Source organism: Lissotriton vulgaris, chromosome 12, assembly GCF_964263255.1.
Source record: "Lissotriton vulgaris chromosome 12, aLisVul1.2, whole genome shotgun sequence".
Taxonomy (NCBI): domain Eukaryota; kingdom Metazoa; phylum Chordata; class Amphibia; order Caudata; family Salamandridae; genus Lissotriton; species Lissotriton vulgaris.
In genome coordinates, this window is record NC_141700.1 from 38,025,539 (window position 1) to 38,047,002 (window position 21,464).

Below are 21,464 nucleotides of genomic sequence, written 5' to 3' on the forward strand. Positions count from 1 at the left end.
TTCCAATAAAGCAGGGCGGAATAAAGCCTTTGAAAACTGCTTTATTATAGAGCAGAAAAGGTAATCGTGCAAGGAAAGTGAAAACATTGTCAGCACATAGGCTGCATTGTAGAGGAAACATCAGTATAGAAAGCTGAAAAGCTAACCCACGTAAACAGTAACAATAAAACTGGCACTGTGCCTTTAAGGCAGCCATGACTGCTAGCTCCCATCATGCCTCAGGGGTGACAGTTAGGTCAGTTGTTCTTTCCGGCTCCTTCTGACAGGACCCTGGTCTCTACAGCTCTACTCTTTTCTGATTTTTGTCAGATATTACTCTCATTTTTTAGGTTAAACCTTTTTAGTTCGACATCTTTTCAGTGTTGAAGTGTTTATCAACTGTTTTTGAAGGGTTTGGGCATTGTATTCTACTCAGAAATGCCTTCCCTTTTTGATCCTTGCTGCTCCGGTGGCAAAAAGTAAGCAAAAACAGACTCTCATTCGGTCAGTATTTTATGCTTGCCTTCGGATCATGATCCACACACCTGCCAGCATTGCCAGCTCCTGTCCAAAAGAACTTTGAAGGACAGAGAGAGGATTCGCCTCTATGGGCTGGCAGAGAGAAGATCTTCGTCCAGAGGCAGGTCACAGCTGAAGAAGAAGAAGAAGGAGAGAGCATCCACAAGTAAGATCCCAGTGTGCTCTCCATTGGCGTCTGGCTCGGCGCCTCAAATCCCTTCTTCAGCATCGAAAACGGCGACGAAAAGACCATCGACGGCGGGCTCGCCGTCCTGAGAGCACCGGTCGTCGTTGAAGATCACAGGTACGTCGATCCCTCCACCGTCGTCAACCAGGCGACGATCGGCGTCGAGGCAGCGATCTCCGTTGGGGCGGGCTCGCCCAACGTCGAGAGACAGGTCTACGTCTTCTACGTCGAGGCGGCATTCGACGTCGAGGCATGCTCCATCGTCGCAGGGTCACTGGCAATCGACGTCGAAGCGTAGATCTCGGGCAACGTCAACCAGGCGACTGTCGACGTTGAGTCAAGCTCCTCCGTCGGAGGTTCATCAGCGACCGGCGTCGAAACATACCTCTCCGCCGACGTCATCCAGGCGGCGTTTGACGTCGAGACAGGTACCATCACCTCCGTCGGCGTCGAGGCGACGTTTGACGTCGAGCTCTAGATTCCCCCCAGTCTCACATTCGACGTCGAGGCCAAGAAAGTCGACGTCGAGTGATCGTTCGACATCGAGGAGGATTTCTCCGTAGAACCTGTCATCGGGGAGATCACAGGCACGGTCACCCTCAAGAGCAAGATCTATAGGCTCCAGGCATTCGGCGTCACTCCACTCAACGTCGAGGCGTTCAGGAAGGTCGACGTCGAGGAGACGTTCAGGATCCATTATGGTGACGCAGAGCAGATCAACGTTAAGGCACTCGCCAGCGACGTCTCATCGCTCTTCGCGACGGAGGTCGCGCTCAGAAACCCATGGGGCCTCTTCGCATTCCATCAGAAGTTCCCCACAGACAATTGCGTCATCTCGCAGCGCTTCCATTCATTCCCAAGAGCCTGCAGGTTCGCCACCAAGAAGTAGAGAGGAGGCAGAGATCCCCTTCGGTGCATCTCTCTCCCAGGTGGCTGCAACCCCTACATCACTGGAAGCCAGCATTGGCAGGTTGTACTCAAAGAGCGGCTGAATACCCGAGCCCGTTGCATATATCGCCTTTGCAGCACTTGGTGCAAGAAGTGGACAAGTCGCCTAACACTCGCACCAGAGAGCACCGGTGCAGATACCCTGATCGCAGGTCTGCACATGGTAATCGAAAAAGGCGGTGTACACCATCTTGGTCATCATCCTCAACGCACTCATCTAAGAGGGATTACTCTCCTACCCTCACAGATAGTCATCCATTGACGATGTGAACACTTTCCATGACGTGCTTACCAGGGGGGGCACAGAAGTTGGGCATTACCATGGCCACTACTCAAACGACAACGTCCATTATCTTTGAGATGCTACATCAAAGATTTGTGTCAAGACCTCTGCTCTTCTTGGTACCGGGAGTCATCGAACCTGTAATGGATATTTTTCTAGCTCTAGCTTCAGCAAAAGCAGCTCCTGCACGTATCATAAAGAAATACAAGCCGGTTGCATCGGATCCTCTATTCCTGAGATCAGATCCGCCCCCTGATTCTGTTATAATTGCAGCAGCTAAGAAAACACACTCAGTTGCATCTTCTTCCTCCGCTCTTCCTGATAAGGAGAGTAAAGCTCAAGACTCTTGGGGGAGGAAAGCCTGTGGCTCGGCAACTTCCTCTTTACAGGTTTCCAACACTGCAGCCCTGTTGGGGAGATACGACAGATCCCTGTGGGTTTCTTTGGATCGTTTTAAAGAGACGTTTCTGAAGGAAGATCAGCAGGACTTATCGGAAATTATTCAAGAAGGCGCTCTGGTGTCCAACCAAGTGATAAGCACAGCAGCTGATGGTGTATCTCTGGCGGCTCATTCATACGGCATGGAATATGTGCACGTCGGTCCTCTTGGCTACGCCTCACTGCGTTACAGCCTGATGCTCAGCAGCGCATATTGAATCTCCCTTTTTCGGGTACTTCTCTGTTTGGGCCCATACAGACGAGAAGATGGGGAGGATAAAGCCCGAATTGGACACTTTGAAGGCGGTGGGCCTTGAGAAAAAAAAAGAGTTCAGGAAGCGTTACAGGCCCTATAATCGTAAAGGTAACCAACAGAGGGTTCAAACCCCTCAATGGTCACAAAGCAAGCAGGGGAAATCCCAATATCAGGGCCGACGCTCCTCAAGGGGAAGAGGAGGACACCAGCATCAATCCTCCTCCGCAGCAAAGACCACGGGAAAGCAATGAGTCAATGCTTCCTCTAGCACCGTTGCGCACTCCAGTGGGAGGAAGTATAACACACTACGTTCAAGAGTGGCGCAGAATAACGAAAGATCAATGGTTGCTAAGTATACTAGACAATGGATACACTCTACGTTTTTGTGCGGCTCCAAGAGACTCTCCTCCGGTAAAATCCTGACAGCATCATCTGGACCTCCTGCGTCAGGAAGTGTCGACCCTTCTTGAAAAACAAGCGATAGAAGAGGTCCTCCCAACACAGAGAGGGAAAGGAATGTATTCAAGATACTTCCTTGTCTGGAAAAAAGTCCAACCGAACAAGTTCAGGCCCATCTTAGATCTGCGGACTCTGAACAAATACATCAAAAAAGAAAAATTTCGGATGCTGTCTCTTCATCAAATTTTTCTACACTTGAGGAAAGGCAATTGGATGTGTTCAGTGGACCTTCAGGATGCATACTTCCACATCCTGATCACAGCACGTCATCGCAAATTCCTACGTTTCACAGTAGGAAAAGACCATTACCAATTCAAAGTCTTACCCTTCGGTCTAAAGTCAGCTCCAAGGGTATTCACGAAATGCATTGCAGTGGTAGCGGCCGCTTTACATTGCCAAGGCCTACACGTCTATCCATACCTAGACGATTGGCTGCTAAAGGAATCATCTCCTCTCATGGTGCAGGAACACCTTCTCATCTGTATGAACCTACTTCAACGTTTGGGACTGCATGTCAATCTGGACAAATCGGTCCTGCAACTGACCCAGTCACTCCACTATCTGGGGACCAATATCAACTCCGCCCTAGGAAAAGTGTTTACTTCAGCGGAAAGACTGTCATCAATGAGGGTCAACGGCAACATCATCCTCCAGACTCCTCAGCCATCAGTAAGGCAAGTGGCTTCTCTGCTGGGCTCAAGGGCCTCCTGCATCTTCCTCATACACAACGCCAGGCTGAGGATGATGCTACTTCAGCAAGACCTGGGAGACAAATGGAATCAGTCCTTGGGTCAATGGAACGACCGGATTCTACTATCCCCAATTGCGAAGAAGTCCATCCTCTGGTGGATGCATCCACAGAATCTCATGGTGGGAGTTCCCTTTCACCAACCTCTGCCAGTGCAATTCCTGACTATGGACGCTTCTCTTCAGGGCTGGGGTGCACATCTAGGTCCACTTCAGACACAGGGCAGATGGACCCCCAACGAGCAAACTTATCATATCAACATGCTGGAACTGCGGGCAGTTCACTTGGCTCTCAAGGCTTTTACACCTTCCATACAGTCAGAATCAATATTGGTTCAAACGGACAACACAACCACCATGTACTATTTAAACTAACAAGGTGGAACACGTTATCGTCCTCTGTCTCTCAAAGCTAGCCAGGAACCTATCGATCAAGGCAGTCCATCTGCCAGGGGAGCAGAATGTTCGAACAGATTCCCTCAGTCATCACTTTCCACGAGCAAGAAGACTGGGTGCTCAACGACAACGTGGTGGCAGACATTTTTCAGCAGTGGGGTCCTCCCTGCATCGACCTCTTCGCAGACGAAGAAAACAAAAAATGCCACACCTTTGCATCCAGGTTTTACTGACCAGGAACGAGGGGGAATGCACTTTTGATAAGCTGGTCAGGGATGTTTGCATACGCCTTTCCACCACTCCCTCTCATTCTGAAGGTAGTGGCAAAACTCTTGCGATCCAGGATGAAGATGATCCTAATAGCACCGGACTGGTCTCGCCAATGGTGGTATCCGGATCTGTTGCAGCTGTCAATTCGTCCGCATCGGAGGCTTCCAGGCAGGCCGGACCTTCTTACCAAGATGGGGGGGGAAGATCTTTCATCCCAGCCTTCCCTCGCTCAGCTTCACAGCATGGCTCCTGAGGTCCTGCAGTATGGACATCTAAACCTTCCCCCAGACTGCATGGACATTTTACGGGAGTCAAAGAGACCTTCCAGAAGAACCTCGTACTCTCTGAAGTGGAAGAGGTTTTACTTGTGGTGTGTGAGGATCGGTTGGAGTCCAGTTAACGGTCAGGAGGAGGTCATCTTGCCATACTTGCTCTATTTGGCCAAGTCTGGGTTAAAATACTCCTCATAAAGTACATTTGGCAGCCATTACGGCGTATCGTAAATCTCCTAACCATACATCCTTTTTTCAACTACAGGTGGCTAAGGACTTTCTACAGGGGTTAAAGAAAGTTTACCCTCCTGTTAGACCTCCTTCTCCTCCTTGGGAGTTGAACCTTGTATTGTCCAAGTTGATGGGTCCTCCTTTTGAGCCCATCCGTAAAGCAACATTTCAACACCTCTTGTGGAAGGTGGTTTTTTCTGGTAGCAATCACTTCTGCCCGCAGAGTAAGTGAAATTCAAGCACTATCTTCCAAAGAGCCCTATACAGTCTTCCACCATAATAGGGTGGTTATGCGAACCCACCCTTCCTTTCTACCAAAGGTTGTGTCGGAGTTCCATGTAAATTAGACGATTTCCCTGCCCTTTTTCTTTCCCAATCCGACGACACCAGCGGAAAGGTCTCTGCATTTGCTGGACCTGAAGAGGGTTCTCAAGTTTTACTTGGAAGCCACAAAATCCATGAGAAAGTCTGCCAATTGTTTGTGAACTATGGTTCTGTTTTAACTGGTTTCCCAGCTTCTAAACGAACCATCTCAAGATGGATAGTGTCTTGTATAAAGTTATCTTACCAGTTGGCAAATAAACCTTTGTTCGCTTCTCCTAAGGCTCACTCAACTAGGGGCAAAGCGGCAACAGTAGCTTTCCTACACAATGTACCGATGGCCGAGATTTGCAAAGCGGCAACTTGAAAATCGGTCCATACATTTACCAGGCATTAATGCCTGGATTCAGACTCCAGAGAAGATACCCAAGTGGGCCAAGCTTCCTTGCGGAATCTGTTCCAGTGTTGATTTTTCGGAGTCTGTGTTCACCTAATGGCAGTTTCCTATGTCTGAATAGTTCTCTGTTTACTTGCCCGCAGGATGAGAGGATGGGCTTGCTATTCTATTCATGTGCTCATGACTATTGATGAGGATCCCCTGGAAGAGAAGGATTAGTTACTTACATGTAATCCTAGTTCTTTTCCAGGGGTATCCTCATCCAAGTCATAAGCAACCCATCCGCCTCCCCGGGCAAGTGAACATGATACATGCATCAGTTTCTAAAATGGTCTGCGGTTATCCGCAAAGAACAACTGACCTAACTGTCACCCCTGAGGCATGAAGGGTGCTAGGGGTCATGGCCGCCTTAAAGGCACGGTGCCAGTTTTATTGGTACTGTTTATGTTGGTTAGCTTTTCAGCTTTCTACACTGATGTTTCCTCTACAATGCAGCCTATGTGCTGACAATGTTTTCACTTTCCTTGCAGGATTACCTTTTCTGCTGTATAATAAAGAAGTTTTCAAAGGCTTTCTTTCTCCCTGCTTTATTGGAATGTATTTATGTGCAAAGACTTCTCTTGCAGCATTGCTCAGCATGTCTAAGGAAGGCTGCATTGTATGTATATATATATATATATATATATATATATATGACGAAAAGACCACCCAGTGCTCAGTGATCAAAGGACACAGCAGGGATTGTTGAGGGAGCCCTTTATTCACTGAAGGTTGCGCAGCATGATGCATTTCGGCGTTTCATATATACATATATATAGAGCGCCATATATGGTTTTCACATATATGTTATATGTTTCCGGGGTCCCGCGCGAAGGGGCGGGAATATACATTTGCTTATGACTTTGATGAGGATACCCCTGGAAGAGAACTAGGATTACAGGTAAGTAACTAATCCTTATCCTTCATTTCTCACAAAAGCTGTTTTTGATTTTCACATTATCAGACCATTTCCTTGCCTACAGTGAGCATCACGATTTGATACATTTCTGAGACGGGAGTTTGAAGAGAACTTTCAGTCTGGTAAACATCAGAAATATGTCATCAGGGTGTAGCTTCACTCAGCTACCTTCAAACATTTACTAACAGTCCGGCTTTTCTCTGTTCTTACATTTTACATTACATGTTCTACTTTTTCTGTCAAACTCCCTGATGCCATGTACTGTAGTGTTGTGCTTTTTGCAGTATGGGCTGAATATTTATTTCATGGAGCTCTGTGAACTGCTGATAGATAACTGCAGTACATTAGATGTAAACTCTCAATACATACATTTGCAAACAATGCCGAATAGTCATAACCAATGTCCGAAATCATTGTAAATTAGAGGGACTTATTACAACTTTGGCATTCCCCCAGCGACACTGCCACTGTGCCGTCTGCTGGAGGACCCCAAAAGCTTTGGTGCACCTGCCTCCCTGATTAGGAGTTTAATCCTGATCGGGCCTGGATGTGGCAGTCTCATAGGAGAGTCTAAGAAGCAGCCTGCAGCATGTTCCTTGACGGTTTGGCAGGCATGCCAAACCGTGCAGGAACAGGGGGCAATTCCAGGGGGCACAACATGTGCCCCCCTTCTTGCACCCCAGGAGCGGTGAGAGGGTAACTCAGAATATGCTTGGTGGTGCTGCAAGGCCACCACCATCATATTCCTGCTCCTGACTGTCGCACAACCGATGCGTGGTCCCGGAACCCCAGGGGACGCTGCGGTCCTGTGGCGGTCCGATCGCCCCAATCGTAATACTGCAGACGGACCGGCAGTTTGGCAGTGGTCAGACAGCCACCGCAAGTATGGCAGTCCTGTGGACTGCCGTACTCATAATAAGGACCTTAGCCATGATTTCTGCAAAGGTATACACGAGTTTCTGTTGGGCACTTAAAGACAATTTAAATATATATTGAACGACTTATACATAAATGTTCATAATAACAATACTTTTATCATCTTTAAAGAATGTTATCAATATTATGTACAATAGGCTGTACAGAGGAAACTCACCACAGCAGACTGGAGAATTTTTTTATTGTGCTTGTTTAGCTCAAATGTCTCCTGATAATCCAGATTAGTTGACGCTAAAGAGACTGTAAGATTCACTCCTCCAAAATATGAAAGTATAGCATACTCTGACAGCGCTTGTAATGCTACACAAGTGTCCTAGGGCAAGAATAAAAACATTACCTATGAAAGTTTACTAGGGGAAGAAGAACATTATCTGCACATACATCCAACTACAAGAAAGTTAGTTTTGTTTCTGCTAAGCTTCAATCAGATAGTTCAGAACAGGTACACAATGAGGGTAAAAGACATGAACATATTACTTCTCAAAAGTATTAAAGCTAAGTAACCTAACCTAATTGACAAAAAAAGGATATATATACATATCTACCAACTTGCACTCTCCCTGATTCGATTTGTAAATAAAGATTTATTTCAAGGGCATTGCCAGCTCTCACCACAATATATACATACATACATATATATCTATGAGCAAAAGCCCTCGAGCTTTTAAAAGGGCACACGACGAACTTCCAGCCATCCGGTTTTCATGCCTTGAGATGCGTGCAACTCGAACCTCCGATTTGAATAGTGATGTCCGACGCGTTTCAAGGCTTCAGCGCCTTTTCATCAGGGACTATGCACAGAGGGAAAGAGTTTCATCACTGGGACTCCACATATATATATTTACTCCAGTATTGGAGCTTTAATAGATTCACATGCCCTGATCATTCTCCGACGTCGAGACGGGAGTCTCTGGTACATAAAAAAGCAATGCCTAGTAGTATACAAACTGAAAAGAGGACTAGGCCCATTTCCCTTTTGCAACCCATAACCTTTGTTATGTAAAAGAGACCAAACTTGTCCCAGAACCAATCAGAGCTCCTCATCCTCTAGAACACTACTGAGAGAACATTTTGCCCCTCAGATTTTCTACCGCACGTTGTGCTAGGGAGTCTTCTTTGAGCTCTGCTCAAATTCTGCAGCTTTCTGCTTCAATTTGGATTGGATTTGATAGTTTCTTCAACTGATTAGGTAATTTTGATTACTTCCTACTTGTTCACGAACTCCTGGGAATGGTTGACAAGGAGAAAAAAGAGCCTGTGCCACCTGTTCAAACAAAAGGCTCTACACAGACGACCCTCATAAGGATTGCATCTACTGTCTTTATCCGGACCATCAGGCAAAAGACTGTAAGGTATGTTGTACCTTTTCAAATAAAACACTGAGGGATCGTGAAGGGAGGCTTTTTTTTTAATATGGCTTCAAAAAATAAAAGCCAGGAAAGAAGTCATGTCCAGTGACAGTGGTGAGGCTTCTTCTAGGAGATCTCAGAAAAGAAGCAGATCTCATGCTCATGCCTCAGAGGAACGTCCTGAGAAGCCCCTATAAAAGTCCACTCAAGGGTCTTCTGGACGCAGTCCCTCTAAATCTCCTCCAAGCACAGAAAAGGAGAACAAGGGATGTGCTTTGGGGGTAAAACATAGCCTATGTTTTACATAGGCTATGTAAAACATAAAGTAAACATAAAGTAAAACATAAAGTCAAACATTCATTCAAGAAGCCTGCCTCTACACCTCCTGAGGTAAAAGCGGAAAAATCGACATCAGCGACGGGAGCGCCGACGAAGAAAATGGCATTGTCATCAACGTAAACTGAGGTAAAACTCACTTGTAAGGCTATCTCTCCGTCGACGGTGACGCCAAGATCTTTGACTACGACGGCATCGACGACGACTGTTACAACAGCCACAACCATTTCGTCGACGGGATCATCGACGAGGGAGACAACATTGACAATGACGTCGACAGCAGCATCGACGATGATAGTTTCATTGGCGTTTCGAAAAAACCCCAGAAAAACTGGAATTTACCAGGAAGAGGAGAATTTCCCCAGAACTCACCTCTCCAAGTAAGGTGACACCTCTGGTACCATAAAAAAACACACAAGGTGATGGACGGAATGTTGCACATTGGCAAAACATTAACCCCCAGTCACAGATCTGGGTTTAATCCATCGTTATTTTGCACACCACGCCACCCCAGTTCAGATATGGCCATATGCAAATCAGTCTTGACCCTGTGCCTCATGGGAATAGTCCAGACCGAACTGCCAAGCCATGTCTTCCCTGGACTGGAATCAAGCATCCTAGGACCGGTTTCTGGCTATCAGCCAGCTTCGGCCAGGATAGCTTCTGGTACCATTCCACCTGTTAGAGGAAGAAGATTCAGAAGGTGATGACGGCCCTTTTGGCTACGGCAGTAACCCGTCACAGCTGCATGTAAAGTGCCAAGAAGAGGACGTGGACGACGAATTGTAATTGTAATTGTAATTGTAATTGTAAAGATTTTTCTATAGCGCATGGCTACTCGGAAGCATCCCAGCGCTTGATATTAAACAGAGGAAATAGACATCAGAAACCTAAACTGAAAAAAGGACCAGCTAATCTATATCTTAGGGAACAGTGCTGTTTTTAACTTTTTGCGAAATGCGAGCAGGCCGGGTTCTTGACGGAGTGGTAAAGGAAGAGCATTCCACAACCTGGCCGCATTTCGCGAAGAGACGGCCCCCTGTACGGGCCCTGTTGGTTCTGGGGATTATAAGAAGGTTTTGCTGGTTTGAGCGAAGATCCCTGGATGGTTTATATGGTCTGACCATGTCATTTAGAATGGGAGGGCCCTTCCCATAGAGAGTTTTATGGACCAGACAAAGGGTCTTGAAGTGGACCCGCTCCTCTATTGGGAGCCAGTGCAGGGTCCTTAACGAAGTCAAGTCAAGTCAAGTCAGAGAATTTATATAGCGCACTACATACCCAGAGGGTCTCAAGGCGCTTGAGGAGGGGTGGGGAATTACTTGTCAAATATCCAAGTTTTAAGTTGCTTTCTGAATGCTAGGTGGTTCTGGGTAAGGCGAAGGTAAGTGGGAAGTGAGTTCCAGGTTTTAGCTGCCAGGTAGGAGAAGGATCTACCTCCCATGGTGGTTTTGTTGATGCGAGGTACAGTGGCAAGGGCTTGGTTGGATGATCGTAGCTGGCGGGAGGGGGTGTAGAAGGACAGTCGTGTGTTGAGGCATTCTGGTCCGATATCGTAGAGTGCTTTGTGTGCGTGGGTTAGGAGCCGGAAGGTGATCCTCTTATTGACGGGAAGCCAGTGGAGGTTTTTCAGGTGACCAGAGATATGTTCTTTACGCGGGATGTCTAATATGAGCCTGGCTGAGGCGTTTTGGATTCGTTGGAGTTTTTTCTGGAGTTTAGCGGTAGTACCGGCGTAGAGGGTGTTTCCATAGTCCAGTCGGCTCGTGACCAGAGCGTGGGTGACCGTTTTCCTAGTTTCGGTGGGGATCCAACTAAATGTTTTTTTGAGCATGCGAAGAATGTTGAAGCAGGATGAGGAGACGGCGTTGACTTGTCTGTTCATTGAAAGTGAGGAATCCAGGATGACGCCCAGGTTCCGTGCGTGGTCTGTCGGGATGGGTGCTTTTCCAAGGGCTTCTGGCCACCAAGAGTCGTCCCATGCGGAGGGGGAGGTACCTAAGATGAGGACTTCTGTTTTATCTGAGTTCAGTTTCAGGCGGCTGTGTTTCATCCATTCGGCTACTTCTTTCATTCCTTCGTGTAGGTTAGTTTTGGCGGTGTTAGGGTCATTGGTGAGTGATAGGATCAGTTGAGTGTCATCCGCGTAGGAGATGATGTTGAGGTTGTGTTGGCGTGCGATGGCCGCGAGGGGGCTCATGTATACGTTGAAAAGGGTGGGGCTGAGTGAAGATCCTTGTGGTACGCCGCAGATGACTTCAGTGGCCTCTGACTTGAATGGTGGAAGGCGGACTCTCTGGGTTCTTCCGGTGAGGAACGAGGTGATCCATTCTAGTGCTTTTCCTTGGATTCCGATGTTTCTGAGGCGCTGTAGAAGGGTGCTATGGCAGACTGTGTCGAAGGCTGCGGAGAGGTCGAGGAGGATGAGGGCGACTGTGTCTCCATTGTCCAGTAGAGTTCGAATATCGTCTGTTGCTGCGATGAGGGCGGTCTCAGTGCTGTGTTTTGCTCGGAAGCCGGACTGTGAGGAGTCGAGGGATTTGTTGGCTTCGAGGAAGGCGGCGAGCTGGTTGTTGACAGCTTTTTCGATGACTTTGGCCGGGAATGGAAGGAGCGAGATGGGGCGGTAGTTTTTGAGTTCGGTGGGGTCAGCTGTGGGTTTCTTCAGGAGGGCGCTGAGTTCGGCATGCTTCCAACTTTCCGGGAAGGTGCAGCTGATGTACGACGGCTGGTACCAGTAAGTAACCTTGCTGCGGAATTCTGGGCAATCTGGAGTTGTCGGGTGACTGAGGTAGGGGCTCCCAGATAGAGCGCATTCCCGTAGTCCAGCCTTGATAGAATAAGGGACTGGACTATAGTTTTCTTGGCGGTCTCTGGTAACTGGGGAAGGATTTTACGGATTGTCTTCAATAGGCCAAAGCAGGTAGCCACTGTCTTTCTTGCCTGGGTTTTAAAAGACAATTCCGTCAAGCAAGTCAACAGCGTCTCCTCGGCGTGCTTCAACATCCTACGCATGCTACGGAAGATCTTCTGGTGGATCCCCACAGAGACCAGGAAGACCGTCACCCAGGCCCTCGTCACCAGCCGACTGGACTACGGCAACGCCCTCTACGCCGGGACCACCGCCAAGCTCCAGAAGAGACTCCAGCGGATCCAAAACGCCTCAGCCAGACTCATCCTCGACATCCCACGATCCAGCCACATCTCCGGACATCTGAGAGACCTTCACTGGCTCCCCATCAACAAGAGAATCACCTTCCGCCTCCTCACCCACGCACACAAAGCCCTACACGACCAAGGCCCGAGCTACCTCAACAGCCGAGTCAACTTCTACGCTCCCAAACGCCACCTCCGATCAGCCAACCACGCCCTCGCCACCGTCCCCCGCATCCGAAGAGCGACTACAGGAGGAAGGTCCTTCTCCTACCTGGCCGCCAAGACCTGGAACTCCCTCCCGTCCGACCTGCGCCTGACCCAAGACCACCTCTCCTTCAGGAAGAAGCTGAAGACCTGGCTGTTCGAGCAGTAGCGGCACCCCCCCCCCCCCCCCCCCCCCCCAAGCGCCTTGAGACCCTACGGGTATGTAGCGCGCTCTACAAGTGTCACTGATTGATTGATTGATTGATCAAGCCAGAAGCCGAGGCTTTTTATCTCTGATTTTGGGGTGGGCCCGGGCCCCATACAGGAGGGCCACAGGGTTAAGTTATTAAAAGTGGTTTTTTTTCCAAGTAGCATCAGCTCCGTTTTCCCCCCATTCAACTTCAGATGGGACGCATCCATCCACTTCGCAACCGCCTCCAGGCAGCTGCAGAGATTAAACGGAAGGGGTTCCACCTAATTTAAGGAGACCACTAGCTGAGTGTCATCAGCATAGCTTACCAACTGGATTCCAAAGGAGGCTACTACCTCTGCTAAAGGTGCCATGTACACATTGAACAGTGTGGGGCTAAGGGAAGAACCCTGTGGTACCCCACACTGTAATGGTACTGGAAGGGAGCAGCTGTTTTCCGAGAAAACCTTAAAAACTCTGTCGCTGAGGAAAGATCCGAGCCACTTAAGGGCCTTGTCTGTGACTCCGATTCTTTCCAGGCGAGCTAGAAGGACAAGGTGGTTAACCGTGTCGAAGGCGGCGCTGAGGTCCAGGAGGATAATGGCCGCGCAGCCACCTGCGTCCAAAATCCTCCTGGAGACCTCAACCACCCTCAACAGAGCTGTTTCGGTTCCCTGTCTCTTCCGGAATACTGTTTGAGTGGGGTGTAGCAAATCATGGGTCTCCAAATAAGATGCTAGTTGTTTATTCACCCATTTTTCGGTAAGCTTACTGATGCCAGGAAGAAGGGAAATGGGGCGATAGTTGGAAAAATCATCAGGGTTGAGATTTCGTTTTTTCAACAGGGCCTTTACCATGGCTAACTTCCAGTCTTGTGGTACTATACCAGATTCCAGCGAGGTATTAACTAGGTTAATGATGTGTTTGCTGATATGGGTTAGAGCCAGTTTCAATATGGTCATGGGAGCAGGATCAAGTGGGGAACCGCTTTTTATGGAGTTGAAAAGAGGGGGTAAAAGTTCGGCACTGAGCGGAGAGAAGAGTGCAAGGTGAGGTGAGATAGAATCAGTATCACCTATCGGCGAAGGGTTTAATTCATCCTCGGGTAGGGGAGGAAAAGAGAGAAGAATCTTTTGGATTTTTGTATCAAAGAAGCTTGCTAGTTTATTGCAGCGAGCACCAGATTCCTCCGGCGATAGTTCAGATGATGGCGGATCAGGAGCTTTTACCAGAGTTTTTACTATCCTAAACATCTCTCTGGGGACGAATATGAAGGGTATCAGGGTCGTCCCCAACAACACTATTGCCAGGAATATCAGGAGGAGATGGTTAGCGTACTAACGGATCTGCAGTTTATGCTGGCAGATCATAAAAAGAGGCATCCTATACCTCATACCTCTCAAGAGATACAGATGGCTACGCCTCACTCACGCTCTATCCCAAGTACGTACCGGAGCCCCTGCCTAGATCACCACAACCAAGGTATCAACAAGAACCAGTGACCACTGATGATGAACAGGAAGAGGGAGAGATAACAGACCCTAACAGAGAGTGGGATGATTATCTTATTCCATTGCCTTCGTCTCCTTCGCCGGTGCCTGTAGACTCTCCGCCGGAGGACATCGGTGGGTTTCATAATTTAATGGAGAGCGCTACAAAGAGATTTGCGCTCACCATGTCATCTGACAAGACGGAGTGTTTCTTGTACGATTTCAAGGAGCCATACGGCAAGGCAGTTTGGTCTCTCCTGATTGTTAGTCATGTATGGGAAGAGGGCCTAAAGGTCATGGAGACACCGGCAACAGTGACTCCAGTACTCACCAGGCTGGACAAAAAATATAAATCTCCTTTGGACGCTCCAGCTTGTCTCCTAGGCCACCCCAAGCCGGACTTAGTTATAACCAAGGCGGCACAGCATAAATCGAGGAATCCATCAGCTCCTATTACGACACCTCCCGACAGAGAGGATAGGCCAGTGGTCTCCAAACCGGTCCTTGAGGGCCGGATCCGTGCCAGATTTTTGGGATATCCCCATTGGGATACATGTAGTAATTTTAAAAATCTGGCATGGATCCGGCCCTCCAGGACCGGTTTGGAGACCCCTGGGATAGGCGCTTGGACAATGTGGGGAAGAGGTTTTCTTTCATGTCTGCCCTTCTGGTTAAGCCGGCTAATACCCTGGCCATTCTGGGCGGGTACGATAGGCAGATGTGGTGTGACCTCTCGCCTTACATAGACCGCATTCCAGAGGCTGATAGACAGGAGGCCAAAAAGATTCTTCAAGAAGGAGAAAGGACTTCGGCTGAAGTCATTGATTGCGCGATGGACATCGTAACCACAGCCTTCAGATCTCTGGGAGGAGCGGCAGTCCTACGCCGGCAAGGATGGCTGAGAGCAACAGCGTTTAGGCCGGGAGTCCAGAATGAAATCTTGGACCTTCCATTCAATGGAGAGGATTTGTTCGGAAAACATATCGACTAGGCACTCCAAAGTATGAAGACAGATACCAACACCACAAAATCACTAGGAACGCTGCAATATCCGAAGGTTCCTTTTCGAGGCTCTAGAGGTAGAGGCCAATCTTATAGACGAGTTTACCAGCAGGGTAGATACACGTCTTACTCCACCTCGTCCCAGCCCTACCGTCAACAGTATACACAACAACAAACAGGAGGCTACACAAAATGTGCTCCTAGAGGAAGAGGAGGTCGTCATGAGAAGGATAATACCAGACGACAATGACAACCTTCAGGCTCTGGCTACACCTATCCCTTTTCCGTCACTTGTTCCCCTGGGTGGAAAAATTGCTTATCATCTCCAGTACTGGCAGCAAATAATTACGGACCAATGGGTCCTCAACATAATACAATTTGGACACACTCTAACACCCCTGCAAACACCCCGTTGTACACCGCCGAAACATCAAGAGGTCAAGCACCTACATCAGATGCGTCTGGAGATTCGGACAATGCTCCGAAAGGGAGCAATAGAACCGATACCGAACTCCCAAAGGGGAAGGTGCTTTTATTCCTGTTTTTTCCTAGTCAAGAAAAATGTCCTCCAATGGCGTCCTATCCTGGACCTCAGGTCCCTAAACACCTACCTCAAGAAGCAATCTTTCAGGATGGTTTCCCTCCAAGACATTCTGCTGCTCTTACACCCAGGAGATCATATGACCACATTAGACCTACAGGATGCGTACTTTCACATCCCCATTCATCCTTCCCACATGCAGTATCTTCGGTTTATGGTAGCCGGATACCATTACCAATTCAAGGTACTGCCGTTCGGCCTGAAATCAGCCCGAGAATTTTTACGAAAAGTCTGGCTCCAGTGGCAGCTGTTCTAAGGAAACAGAAACACCTGGCATTTCCTTACCTCGACGACTGGTTGGTCAAAGCGCCATCAGCATCATCGGCCCGGTCGTCAACAGCGGCTTGCGTGGAGTAGTTTGCCAGGCTAGGTCTGACTTTAAACACGGAAAAGTCATCCCTTCGGCCTACACGAAACATCACATTCTTGGGAGCAATACTAGACACAGAGGTAAACAAAGTATTTCCCTTTAAGGAGAGACAGTTGAGAATAATATCTCTATCCCTGTCAGGATTTACCAAGGCGCCTACCTAAATGGTTAATGACTACATCTCCCAGAAGTCCTGGATGTGGGAGTGTCTCTATTTTAAGGATGGGCGGGACTGTCTATCACTGTTCGTGATTTTGTAACTAACAGTTGATTTGAACTTTGCCTCTCAATTCTGTGAAGCGTTTTCCTGCAGTTCCGTGGGGAGCGCTAGCTGTTTGATTCTTGCCTTCGGCGTGTGGAGGAGCCGCGCCTTTGTTCCAATGTTTGGGTACGCTTCCTTGACTACGGACTGCTGATTCGGGTGCTTCCGGGTAGTGGTCAGGTTTCCAGAGCGTCTCTGTTTCTGAGGCGATTAGCAGCGTGTCCGGGTTGAAGCTGTGTGTATGCGGCTGGAGGAGACGTAAGCCAAGGAGAAACGGCTTCTCAGTGCGAGCGGACTGTTTGGAGAACATTTCAAAGTCCCTGTAAGTTATAGGGAGTGCATGAATCAACACGCCGCCTGAGTTTTCTTTTATTGCTCTTTCAGGAGTTAAAGAGACAGGTCTCTAGTGTATTGACTTGCACGGTGGTGTGAGATTATCTTGTTATCTGGCCTGAGAGAGAGCGGAGCGTAGTGGGGGCATTTCCTACACGTTACCGTTACGAAGAAAGTCACTAGTGACTCTGGATGTTAAGTGCCAAAGCGGAAGGTTGTGGGGATCTACACCTTGCCGTGTTTGGAGTCTGATCACTTGGGATCCTGTGGGTTATCGTCTAAAGAGCGGAAGACAGTAGTAGGAGGCTACGTCTTGCCGTGTCTGGATTGGAACGTTTTTGTTTACTTTCAAAGAGACTCCGTGTTCTTCACCTTTAGTTTTTCTTTGGAATCACTTGGGATTTTGGTGTGCAAAAGATTCAACATATGAATACTACTTAATACAAGGCGGGGTACGTTACAGAAGGAATGATTGAATTCTTATAGGTGTTTACAAATGTTTCGAGAGTATAACCTGCTTTTTTGTATTCTTTAGGGACCAGAGGTTCTGATATCTGATATATGTTATAACAGGGAAGAGGTGGAGTACACTTCCTACACAAAGGTGATTCTTAATGATCTGTTTAGCGAGAATGAAATGAGTGTAGGTTTACATTGTGAATATCTTTAACCTGGTGTGTTTATTTTCTTGTCTTTCAGCTATCCCTTCCCTGCAGTCCCCTTCCGTCCCCTCCTTGTTCCTTTATTTTCCCTCACCCTATCCCTCGAACACACTGTGTTATATACAACAGTGTGTTGGTGAGGTCGGGAGGTGGAGCTCTATGTGCTACAACCGGATCCTGCAGCGTGGAACCTGACAGAATCACGAACCCACGAATTGCAATCTGCCTGGTCCAGTTGTTGTACATATGGCCACCTTGGAGGATGTGTTGCATGCTCTGGTTCTGGTTCAACAGGAGCTGGCGTCTTCTAAGGCAGAGACGGCTGCGCTCAAGGACAGGGTAGAACAGTTATCAGAGAATCATTTTTCTACAGGTCCATCTCAAATACTGGTCACTGTTCCCCCCCCCACCCCCCCCCCCCCCCGATTCCATTGGCTACCCCAGAAAGGTATGCGGGTGATACGCGTAAAACTCAGGTGTTTTTAACTCAGGTGATGCTTCACTTTTCATGCAAACCAGCCTCTTTCCCTACTAACCACTCAAGGGTTGCTTTTGCTATCTCCTATTTAGTGGGGGACGCAGCCAATTGGGCGGTACCCCTGATAAAGAAAGATGATGCTATCTTGTCTAATTGGACAGCATTCAGGGCTGAATTCGAAAAAGTTTTTGATCGGAGGGCCACCACCTTTAGCGCTGATAAAGAGTTATTAACCTTGCATCAAGGCAGGAGTGACTTGATAACATATCTAACAACATTTAATCGTCTGGTGGCTGAAACTGAGTGGCCAGAAGAAAAAAGAATGTCTTTGTTTTATCAGGGGTTAAGGGATGAACTAAAAGATGTGGTGGCGCAGATAGACCCGCAACCTACTACTTGTGTGGACATGGTGAATTTGGTATTAAGGCTGGATGGTAGGCTGACTGAGCGGAGTGGAGACAGGAGAAAATGGGACAAAGGTTTTAATCGTTATGTGAGTTTCCCTCCTAAAGCTACGGGTACTGCAGAGGCTGGTTCCGAACCAATGGAGATAGGTGCTATTAGACCCCCTGTGTCTAAAGAAGAAAGAGAAAGTAGAAGAGTACAAGGCCTTTGTATGTACTGTGGGAAGAAGGGGCACTATGTACGAGAGTGCCCTTCCAAGCCCAAGACTCCCACTAGTTGGAACCGAAATAAGAGGGTGGCGGTTTCCACGACAGCTAGAGAGCCAGACAGCTCATTCGTGCCTTCTCCTAGAGAAGCAGAGGCTCCAGATTGGAAACTCACTTCCCTATATTCACATGGGATAGGGGAGACTGAGTCTCATTTGGTTCTTGCTATGACATTGGAGTGTGAACAAAAGACCCATCAAGTAATGGTAATGTTGGACTCAGGAGCTACAGGTAGTTTTATCGACAATGGGTTGGTTTCTCATTTGGCTATACCCAGAGTACCTAGAGATAATCCAGAGGAGGTTTTGGCAGTTGATGGACAGCCCATAAAATCAGGTCTTATAACTGAGAAAACAGCAGAAGTGGTGTTGTCTATTGAAGTGTCGGAAGGGAGACATGTGGAAACGTTGGAGTTGAACATCATAGATGCTCCTCAATACGAGATCATATTGGGGATGCCTTGGTTCACTTACCACAACCCTTCCATTGATTGGAAAACCAGAACGGTGCATTTTTTATCTGGGTATTGTCAGGAACATCTAGTGCCTTATGCGTCTTCCCCTGTAGCGGTGTTAACATGTCAGTTTATGGTGGCTACAGCAGCAGAGAAAGAGGTGGTTCTTCCTATACAATATGAAGCTTTTCAGGATGTGTTTAGCGAAAGTAGAGCAGAGATATTACCACCACACAGAGAATATGACTGCCGGATAGACTTGGTTGACGGTGCTACAATTCCAACATGTAGAGTGTATGCCTTGTCTGTACCTGAAACCACACACTTAAAGGAATACATAGACCATTATGTAAGCATAGGGTTTATAAGACCATCCCGTTCCCCTGCGGCATCTCCCCTTTTCTTCATAGCGAAAGCCAACGGGGACCTGAGAGCCTGTGTGGACTACCGCGTCTTGAATAGAAACACCATTCGCAACCGATACCCTCTCCCCCTAATCACAGTTTTGATTGATCAAGTGAGGGAGGCAGTGATCTATACTCGCTTGGACTTGCGGGGTGCTTATCACTTGGTCAGGGTTCGTGAGGGGAATGAGTGGAAGACAGCATTCAAGACGCGGTATGGACTGTACGAATATTTGGTCATGCCGTTTGGGCTGTGTAATGCCCCTGCGGCTTTTCAGTTCCTTATTAATGATGTTCTGAAGGAATACATTGATCTGTTTGTAGTTGTCTACATAGATGACATTTTGGTATATTCTATGGAGGAAGACAGACATGTGGAACAGGTATGCAAGGTACTGGCCAAATTGAGGGAGCACAGTTTGTTCGTGAAACTCAGCAAAAGTGAGTTTGGGGTGTACAGTGTGGAGTTTTTGGGAGTGATGCTCAGTCCACAGGGTCTGCAAATGTCAGATCGCAAGGTGAAAGCAGTTCGGGACTGGCCAGTTCCGAAAAATGTGAGAGAAGTCCAGAGTTTTCTGGGCTTCGCGAATTACTATTGTCGCTTTATCTTGCATTTTTCGCAAATAGCAGTGCCCATTACGAGGCTCTTAAGGAAGGGAGTACCTTTTGGGTGGACAGTAGAGGCCGGAGTGGCTTTCCAGACTCTTAAGAATTCGTTCACTACCGCCCCGGTACTTTCACATCCTAATTTGGAACATCCTTTTGTGATAGAGGCTGACGCTTCGGATGAAGCGATAGGGGCGGTGTTGTCTCAGAGGGATATAGGAACGGGGCAATTGCACCCCGTGGCTTATCTGTCGAAGAAGTTGAGTTCGGCTGAACTCAACTATACTATTGCAGAAAAAAAACTTTTGTCTATAACAAGGGCTTTTCAAGAGTGGAGGCAGTATCTTTGGGGTGCTCTCCATACCATCAAGGTATACACGGATCATAGAAATCTGCAATATATGTCCTCGGCAAGACATCTGACTCAAAGGAAAATTAGATGGATGCTCTTTTTTGCCGAGTATAACTTTGTGGTCACGTTTCGCCCTGGTTCTGAAAACCGAAAGGCTGATGCCTTATCCTGACAAACACTGCCTATCATGGTGGGAGAGGAAGATAAACAGGCCATCATTCCAACAGGGAAGGTTCTATGTGTGGTGAGGGCTGAGACTTTTTTGGATGACGTAAGGAGTCATCAATATCCAGGAGGCTGGATGATATGGGCACACGGCGTCTTTGATAGGAAGGTGAGAGAAGGGCTGCCGTTCTTTCAAGACAGGTTGTTCTTGCCCTCTGTTCCTCTGCAGAAAAAGGCGTTCAGTTGGTGTCATGAGGGGGTACTAGCAGGACATCCTGGTATTCGTAAGACCATCAATACTGTCCAAAGATATTTTTGGTGGGCTACCCTGATCAAGGATGTTACTCTGTGGGTCGCTTGTTGTGAAATCTGTGCTAGAGCAAAAGGAGTAACCACAAAAAAAGCGGGGAAGCTCATTCCTATGCCTACTCCCAATCAACCTTGGCAGAACATCAGTTTGGACTTTGTGTCAGGTCTTCCGCTTGATCAGGGTTTCTCGGCCATTTTGGTGGTAGTGGACAGCCTCACCAAAATGGGACACTTCATCCCTTGTAAAAACCTTCCCAATGCGAGCCAAACTGCACAACTGTTGGCCAGTAACATCATTCGTTCGCATGGGATACCGAGAGTTATTGTTTCAGATAGGGGGCCTCAATTCATTGCTCGTTTCTGGCGCATGTGGTGTCGTGCCCTGAACATTGAATCAAATCTGTCCACCAGCTTCCACCCACAACAGACGGGCAAACGGAACGTCTGAATCAAACTTTGAAGAAATACTTGAG

General features: G+C 47.9%; 1 protein-coding gene across 2 annotated transcripts in view; it reads right to left on the minus strand.

The window, feature by feature from the left end:
- Positions 1-21,464, minus strand: part of CPAMD8 (C3 and PZP like alpha-2-macroglobulin domain containing 8) — a 1,208,079-nt gene that overhangs the window by 580,901 nt on the left and 605,714 nt on the right. For both annotated transcript variants that reach the window (XM_086946939.1, XM_086946938.1), the window contains exon 33: positions 7,755-7,910. In XM_086946939.1, coding sequence (XP_086803065.1) covers positions 7,755-7,910 — 156 coding nt within the window. The remainder of the gene's footprint in view (positions 1-7,754; positions 7,911-21,464) is intronic.